Source organism: Vanellus vanellus (genome assembly GCF_965231255.1).
Source record: "Vanellus vanellus genome assembly, chromosome: 18".
NCBI classification, from domain to species: Eukaryota; Metazoa; Chordata; class Aves; order Charadriiformes; family Charadriidae; genus Vanellus; species Vanellus vanellus.
The window spans coordinates 9625945-9634614 of record NC_138923.1 but is presented as its reverse complement, the minus strand read 5'-3'; the positions used below and the strand labels follow the sequence as shown (position 1 = coordinate 9634614).

The 8670-nt window shown below is 51.3% G+C and overlaps 1 protein-coding gene across 2 annotated transcripts in view; it reads right to left on the bottom strand.

The window, feature by feature from the left end:
* Positions 1–2028: 2028 nt before the first annotated feature.
* The window catches only part of OLFM1 (olfactomedin 1), a gene marked incomplete at its 5' end in the record, with an annotated part of 35111 nt that continues 28469 nt past the window's right edge, over positions 2029–8670 (bottom strand). For both annotated transcript variants that reach the window (XM_082492474.1, XM_082492473.1), the window contains 2 exons: positions 2029–3776; positions 6991–7097. In XM_082492474.1, the coding sequence (XP_082348600.1) occupies positions 3102–3776; positions 6991–7097 (782 nt within the window). In that variant the 3' untranslated portion in view covers positions 2029–3101. The remainder of the gene's footprint in view (positions 3777–6990; positions 7098–8670) is intronic.

Genomic DNA, 8670 nt, shown 5'->3' with positions numbered 1-8670 from the left:
GGGCTGAGTGTAATCCTTGTATATTTTATATTGGTATCCGGATCAATATTGGTTTAGTATTATTAATGTTACTTATTTAATCTTATTCTATTAAGCCTGTTTATATTTCAGCCCTCGGGTTTCCTTGTTTTTCCCAATCATCAGGTGATAGAATAATTGTCTTAACGACAATAAATTGTTACGGGTTCTTCAAACCATAACAGTATGTGAAGCCCAGCTGCTGGGACAAGAATCTGCTCGGAAAAGCAATTCAGTGTGCAGTACAGCTGACTACGGCCATGATTCAAAACCACGGCAAGATGTGCGGGAGAATCACCCCGGTGTGCTCCGGGCGCTGCGCAGCGAGCGGGGGCACTCGGCTGCCGGAGCCCGTCCCCTCCCGCAGGCATCAGCATCCGTCCCGTCGATTGCAGCCGTCGCTGGATCCACCTCCAAATCTTATAAAAAACAACGTGCTCCCTTAAAATGGATTTGCACTGAAGACATGCGTTAATTAAATAGAAACGACTGCGGGTGCTTAGCAGCGTTCTGGCTTAACAGATGTCTCTTGTGCATTGAAGATCAATACTGTTGCCAATTACGCCATGGGTGCCTAGCCCCCTTTTTTAGCTCCTGGGAGGGAAACCCACTGCTAAATATCAAAGATCTCCACAAACCTGGCAGTCCAGAGCCCTGGAAATACGGCGTGTAGCACAGAAACGAGTCCTCGGAGAGCTGTCCCCGTTCTGGATGCAGCCAGTGCCAGTGCTGACACAGGGCAGCGGCTCCAACCCGTGCAACCGGCTCAGGCATCTGCACGTGGAGGAGCGTTCACTGCTTGTGGTTTAATCCAGCTCTGGGAAACCACATTACACCATTTTTTTTCTTTCCCCTCTCCTCCTGCCGAAGAGCCCAGCGGGGACCTTCTGCTAAGGCCGCGAGGCTGAAGTCCATACGTGCCATGTGCAGCAGTCACCAATTGCTCATATTCGCTCCCCTGACCTCAGCGATCCGCGCTCCTTCCGGGGCCCTGCCGCATCCATCTGCCGAGCTCCAAGGCTGCGCCTCAGCACTGAAGGTAGCTGTTCCCATACCACTTGGCTGGAAAATCGTCGTGCCTGGTGGTGCGAAATTCGGTCACCCGCTTCTCAGTTTGGAAGGGAGGCGACAACGGCCTAATGACACCAGAGTGAGCCCTTTGCAGCTTGCGCAGGCACCAGGCAGCCCAGCGGCCCACGAGGTCCAGCTCAGCGGGCAGCAAAGGCAGGACAGATCCTGCCATAGAATCATAGAATGGTTTGGGTTGGAAGGGACATCGAAGATCATCCAGTGCCCCCTCCTGCCCCGGGCAGGGCCACCTCCCCCCAGCCCAGGTCGCTCCCAGCCCCGTCCAACCCGGCCTTGAACCCCTCCAGGGATGGGGCAGCCACAGCTCCTCGGGGCACCCTGCGCCAGGGGCTCACTGCCCAGTCAAGAATTTCTTCCTAATATCTCATCTAAATTAGGGCTACGGAGATGACGAGGGGACTGGAACATCTTTCTCATGAGGAAAGGCTGAGGGACTCGGGGCTTCTCAGTCTGGAGAAGAGAAAACGGAGGGAGGATCTTATCAACGCTTATAAATACCTAAAGGGAGGGCGCTGGGGGGATGGGAACAGCCTTTTCTCAGTGGTGCCCAGTGACAGGACAAGAGGGAACGGGCACAAACGTGACCATAGGACGTTCCACCTCAACCTGAGGAGGGACTTCTCTCCCGTGCGGGCGGCAGAGCACTGGCACAGCTGCCCAGAGAGGGGGGGAGTCTCCCCCTCCGGAGCCATTCCAAACCCGCCTGGAGGTGTCCTGTGCCACTGCCGGAGGTGCCCCTGCTCTGGCGGGGGGTGGGATGGGGGAGCTCCAGGGGGCCCTTCCAACCCCTGTCATTCTCTGAAATCTCCCCTCTTTCAGTTTAAAACCGTTAGCCCTCATCCTATCGCTCCCCTCCGACAAAGAGTCCCTTCCTTGGTCACTAGTACAGAGAAGACAATGAACAAAGCAGGGAAGTCTCCTAATATTTTTATTGTTCCTTAGATAACTGTGGATAGTACAAAGTTTTCCTCTTAAAAAAAATTAATTACCTTCACACTTCCATAAACAGGGCTTCCCATGGGAATCTGATGCCACAGAATTTCCACAGAAGCAGTTTCCAACCACCATAATGCTATGTAGATAGTATAACAGTAAGAGAATATTCTTGTAATTATCAACATGAAATTGGTTATCTGTGTATAAGGGTGAACACTGATCTTTTTTTTTTTTCTTTTTAGAAACAAAACCATCATTTATTAATCCAAACTACATCATTGCATTTACAACATTCATTGCATAAACTGGACATACAAAGTTTTGCCACCTCTGGTAAATAACAGACATACATTATACAATATATTTGCTGAATACATAAGTTCAAACAATATGGGTACAACAACTTGTTCATAATACATACTTAAACCATCGTGTTTAATAGTTACTAAGACACAGATCCATGAGCTACTTCGGGTCTCAGCACAGTTAATCTAAGTGACAAGAACACAGTTGAGAGACAGTAGCTGCAATGGAAGGCGAAGAAAACTAACCTGTGATAGGTCTTGTTGAGACAGCGAGAGCTCCTCACGGGTCAGCTTGTTCTGCTCAGAAATACAAATCACACATCCATCACAGCTGACCGTGATGTCGGGGAAATGTCCATGCAACCCACACACAGAAGAGAGCGAGTCTCCCAAGGATAAACTTTCAACAGTCATTGCCTTACTTCTTGAGTATGTACTATAGGTTTGCTATCGGAACAGAAACAAAACAAAACCCCAAACTGAAGTGGTTCTTTAAGTGCAGTTCCAGCTGCAAGTACATGGTTATTCGTGAGTCCATAACACAGGGCCAGACTTCTAGAAATGTAGAGGTAATGCTGATCTGTCAGGTTTATGCTGATAATCCTCCATGACGTTGGTCTTAGTTTTGGCAGCTGTTTAATATATTTACTTAAAGTGTATTTCCTCGATATTAGGGTTTTTTTTTTAATTCCTTTCTCCCTTTTTTCCCTTTTTTTTTTTTCTCCCCTAAATCAGTTTCTAAACAAGGATGGACTACAACTCGTCGGACCTGATGACGTGGAAGAGGGTGACATTGTAAAGTATTTGGTGCCCGTTGTTCCAGGCATAGAGGGCCCGATCCTTGGGGTTGTAGTCCAACATGGAAATGTGCGAGTACTTGTTTTGGAAGGGGATGTCGATGTACTCGTAGGTGGAGGCATTGGTCTGGTAGGCGTAGTGCACCTTGGTACCTCCCGAGTAGCCGTTGGTGACGTAGAGCGTGCCGCAGATGATGAAGGCCTCCCCGGCGCTGCGTTTCGGGTAGCTGGTGTTCCAGGTCTGGAGGCTCTGCAGGGTGTTGGGGTCCAACTTGCTGATGACAATGTTGCCTGCGTTCTGGTTGGTGGCGTAGACGGCCCACAGCCCGTTCTCGTCCACCATGAGGTCAATGTCCGAGTGGCCACCCCAGGCGTAGTGGTACATGTTGTTGTAGCCGGCATAATCCAGGCTGCGAGTCTTGAGAATGGTCTCTGTTTTCAAGTCAAACCTGATAATTATGTGGCTTTGGTATTTATTGAAATAGATGGAGCCATTGTAGACCACTTGACCGGTGCCCGACCACGGGTGAGGGAGACGGTGAGAGGTAAAATTGTCAGTATTCATGAAATCTGCCATGGATTTATACTCACGGACGAAGCGGTTGTTGTGGTAGCTGTCCATGTACCAGACCTGGGCGAGCAACACAAACACGTGGGGTTAGAAAACAGCAGAGACGCAGCTGAGCCCTTTGCGCATCCCCCTAGAAACTGAGCTGGGAGCGAAATCCAGAGCAAGGAATCCAACCTGCTGCAAAATGACATGGCCAACGCCCGTCACCTATGCCCAGAAATAAACCCAATTTTTGGAACCTGAAATCAGCCAAGAAATCAACTTGAATAACAAAGCTTTCCCGGGGGGTAATCTGGCATTTCCCGGGAACCTGGGAGCTTAAGAGGTTCCCCGAGAGTGCTGCGGGATGGACTTTGTCCTTCCAGAGGGCAATTAACGTCTTGTCTCCGGCTAAACCCAGCATATTACGTTGATGCTGCTTTTGCTTCCCGTAAGCCCCACCGTGGTAGCACTCAGTGAACGATACCAGCTGCTGTGCAGAACTCCATTAATTTGGCATGCAGAAGCGATGGATGCAATCGCTCATTGTCAAGGAAATTCAGGCAAAGTCCATATTGGTTTAAAAATCATACACTTCTGCATCAAAAGCTGAAACCAAGGCCGCTAAAATATGAGAGACAAAGACATCAAAATCTTGCTATTGGTAGATGGGGGAGAGATTTTGGATCATCATTTAAGCGCCATTTCACTAGGGACACTGCCTAGACTCCGGGGAAAAGAAAAAAAAGCTTTTGTCCTATGAAACCAATTCCGAGGCAAATGAGAAAGCTGTGCAGTTAGTACCAAGAAGGAATACCCAGCCAGTGAGTGGCATTCTGTGCGCAGTCGCTGCCTAAAAATAAAATAACTGCTTTCTGTACTAACTCTTTAGGAAGGGGGAAAAGTCAATTAAATAGCAAGAGGGAAGCTTTTAAGGGTGCAGATTTGGGTAATGCTGTAGTGCAAACCTCTTTTGCAAACCCCTTGCAAAACCTGACGGCGTCGTCTCTGCAATTCGGCCGCCTCCAGGGTCCCCGAGGAGAGCAGACCAACATTTCCACACGGTGTGCGCACGTCAACGGCTTTTGGCTGCTGTATTTGAAAGGCCAAGTGGGGTCTGCAAAAACTTTGTAGGGAACTTCAGCCCTCCCTCGTTACCCCCCTGGAAACGCTGCAGAGGTGGGGAATGGACGTGTGGCTAATGGCCCTGATCTTCACCCCCCCACTGTGGGGCTGAGGGTGGCTGCAAAAGCACCAGCGAAAAACCACGCGTGTCCCCGCGCCCACGGCAGAGAAGCGCCTGCAGCCTGGGAGAGCTTCTGCTGTCAGACGTTGCGGGAGAGCATCCCTCACTTAATGAAAAGCCTGCGTTCAACTAAACCAGCTTGGGAAATTACAAAAAAAAAAAAAAAAAAAACCCACACACAAAACAACCCAGAAAACTGATTTTCTCTCTGCTGCTCCCATTTCATTATTTGGTATTAAAAAAATTAGGCATGCCAATGCATCGCGCTCTGTTTTTAGAGAGACAAAGAGAAGCCCAGAAGAGCAGAACCCCTTATCACCAGGCTGGGGCTGCAAGGCGGCAGGACCCAACGGCATTTCGTGCTTTGGAGAAGCAGAGATGGATGGAGAGCAACGTCTCGTCGCACCGCCTGGCTTGGAGCAACCTTCTCCTGCCGATCCGCATCGACCCCGGCGCTCAGCATCCACCCGCTGCCTCGCTGCTCCTGCGGGACTCCCAATTTTCCCCCGTAGCGTTCAATGATTTCATGACACGAACAAACGACCATACGAACCACCCACCGCCTCCTGGGGCTTGGCGACGTAAGACGGATATGATAAACTGCCCGTCTCTCCCCATCCCCACTTTCCCGCTCTGCCGGGCGGCCAATGAAGTTCACTTAATTGCGTGTTTCTAATAAAATTCACAGTAGATTTATATATTATATACACATACATGCTCGTGAAGCTTGAGCTACAGTCCAGAGAAAACCGCTTGTCTACTCTCGTGACAAAAATACACTGCAGAAAAAGGCATGGGTAATAAAAATATTAAAAAAATATTGGTTTGAGACAAAACTCTCTGAAGACACAGCAAAAAGCTTTAGCATTTGATCAACAGCTTCAGCTGCAACAGGCCTGACTCTTCCTTCACAGGTGTATAAATCACGTTAGTGCCGAGGGATGTGGCAACCGCAGCCCGAAGGGGACAAGTCTGTCCCCTCTCTTGAGCAAAACAAGATCTGATGTGGGTAAAGTCTTCCCGGCTCACTTCATAATTCGGGGCTATAGGTGAAATTTTGTTTAATAACCATGAAAAATGGAGGTGTATTGGGAAACCAGTTGGCTGCCGGAGGGAAAGAGCCCAACATCTCAAGTCACCGCAGCACCATTGCTGCACATCCACGGGCCAATGGAGCCATCCCCGGGGGCGGCTTCTCCAGAGCATCCCTCGTCCTCTCTCAGCTACAGAAAGCCGATCACGGGGCAAGGCTCTCAAAATAGCCGCCCTGATACAGCCCTTGCTGGTGCCTTCATCCTTCGATGAAGGATGCTGTGTGCAGGAGGGAATTACCATGCAGCCAAGCTCTGTGGTTTTTGTTTTGTTTTGCTGCCTGCAAATCCTCAGCAAACACTCGAGATATTTTCCATTCCATCAGTCATGGGAAGCCTGGATTGATTTTCAGCCAGTTATTGGCCTCCTACCTCCTTGGGATCAAAATTGAATGGTCTGAATGGAAAAAAAAAAAAAAAAAAGACCAAAACAAAGCAAAACAAATCTCTCTCCGGCTGCAGTCAGTTAATTCCTCACAACAATGAAGGTGGAGGATGGAGGACAAGTGCAGTCAGATGACGTTATCGGAGGCACCGGCAGCAGAGGAGCAGCAAGGACTGGGACCGCGGGTCCCTCTGCTCAGCCCCAGCTCCCTCCTGCCTGCCAAACCCAGACACGAAACCCAATATTTGATTTTTCCTTCCCACAGGGGGCACAGACCTCACAATGACACTTCTGAGACCACACGTGCCCATCACTGCAGTGAGTTTCACCTGCCCTGCGAAGGGACCACTGCACGGGGCTGCTCAGCCCCCTCCTCATCCTCCCCCCCTGCAGGATCCACGGTCCCCTCCCGCTGCAGGGGCGGCCAGCAGAGCCCCACCAGATGAATTAGGACCTTCCACGGGTTCCACAGGGCACACCCTGGGCTTTGGTGCTTGCATGTAATGAGTTTTCAAAGACCTCAGCCACAGCAGCAGAGGTGGGAACACCGAGATGAAGCTGTCGTGGTCTTACCTTGTTCTCTCCCTCAGGAGCGAGAGGGTCCGTCATCCACGATCCAAACCTGGACCCCGAGGTTTTAATTGTGATCGGGTCACTTATTCCCGTCAGCTTGCCACAAGCTGAAAAAGAGTGCAAGGCTGGTGAGCACCACATCAGACCACCACCACTCCTCCAGCCATGGGTCTCAGCCAGCCCCAAAGCCCCAGTGAGGGGCACCAGAGCCAATCACCACCCACACCACTCTACCTACTGTTCTCCCCCACTGATGGACAGCTCTGCTTCTATTTAATTAGAGGTAATTAGGCCGAGAACAACTGTCAGATGCTTTTGTTTGTTTCGTGCCTCTTAATAGCAATTGTCCTTATCACGCTGCCCCCAAGAAAACAAGCTTTCCTGAACCAGCTGTGCCGCCAATGTCGCAGAATAGAAAATGAGAGGAGTTAGCCAGGGTCGAGCAGCCAGGTGGAGAAATTAGCTGAAGAGCTCTGCTCATTTCTGCTATAATAGAGTGGGTGCAGCCAAGATAAAAAGACAGACGTGTCTATTCCAGCCCGGCTGGAAACATGCGTTTGTTACAGGTTATGCAAAGGAGAAAGAAAAGAAAAAAAAAAAAAAAGACAAGGTGTGAAATTATATGCAATATAAATCTCTTCCTTGCAAAGACCATTTACCGGCTTCTACCAGCCACCTTCTCTGTTCCCTATGGTGTCCGCACGCTTAGGAGGCACTAACGAATTCACCAGCCTCCCCCTTCGCCTGCTCCGGCAGAGGGACCCCACCGCAGCAGGGCGGGAGGCAGGAGGTGGGGTGTCCCGAGGGACCCTTGGGAGCTGCCCCGGGAACCCTGCCCGGACTCAGCGTCACCACAACAGGGCCGGGCACCCGTGCAGCGCCACGAGCCAGGCTTTGAAGCATATTGAGGTGCCGCGCGCTCTTGATTTCATGCCATTGAATTCAGTGGGCACGTCAGCACGTTTGCAAGCCCGGCTAAGTGCCCGGCTCCGGTGTTAAGCCCCTAAACACGAGGCGAAGCAGCGGCAACTCTCCCCCCAACTCACTGCATCGACAGCTTGTTTCCTTTCCGTGGTTCTGTTCCCCGACACTGAACGCAGCATCTCCCTGGGGACGCCCGTGCACAGATGCCTCTGCGCCGAAGGGGCAGCCACAGGCTGAGTTCCGACTTCCTACCATATCCCCAAGTTTCCTGCTCTCCTGCAGCACCAGCATTTTAGCATACGGGCCCTAAGGAACGGCAGGCGACGAGACGAAGATGCGGATGCGGTGTTGGATGGTCTTTCGCTATCGGAGCACTCATTTAAAACCCGGACACATTCAGTGCAGAGCCGGTCCTGCAGGCGCATCTCCTGAGCAAGGCAAGCTAAGGTCAGCGGCACCCGGGGGCCAGCCGCAACCTGAAGTTCAGGAGGTGTTTCCTGACTTCTCCTTTTTGGCGTGGAAGCCTCGGGCAGGCTGGGGAAGGGGAAGGTGGCGGCTGCTGGGATGGAGCGGCTGCTCCGGGCGCTGGGCTTGCAGGCTGGGCTGCAGCCGCACTGCGGTACGGATGGTCCCGCTGCTCAGCGAGGGGTACCCGGGGCCGGGACCGCAGGTGGGAGCCCGTGGAGGTGCTGCTGAAACGTGTGTGGAGCTCTGCCAGCTCAGGACAAAGCCCTTCTGCTCAAAATTACCAAGCAG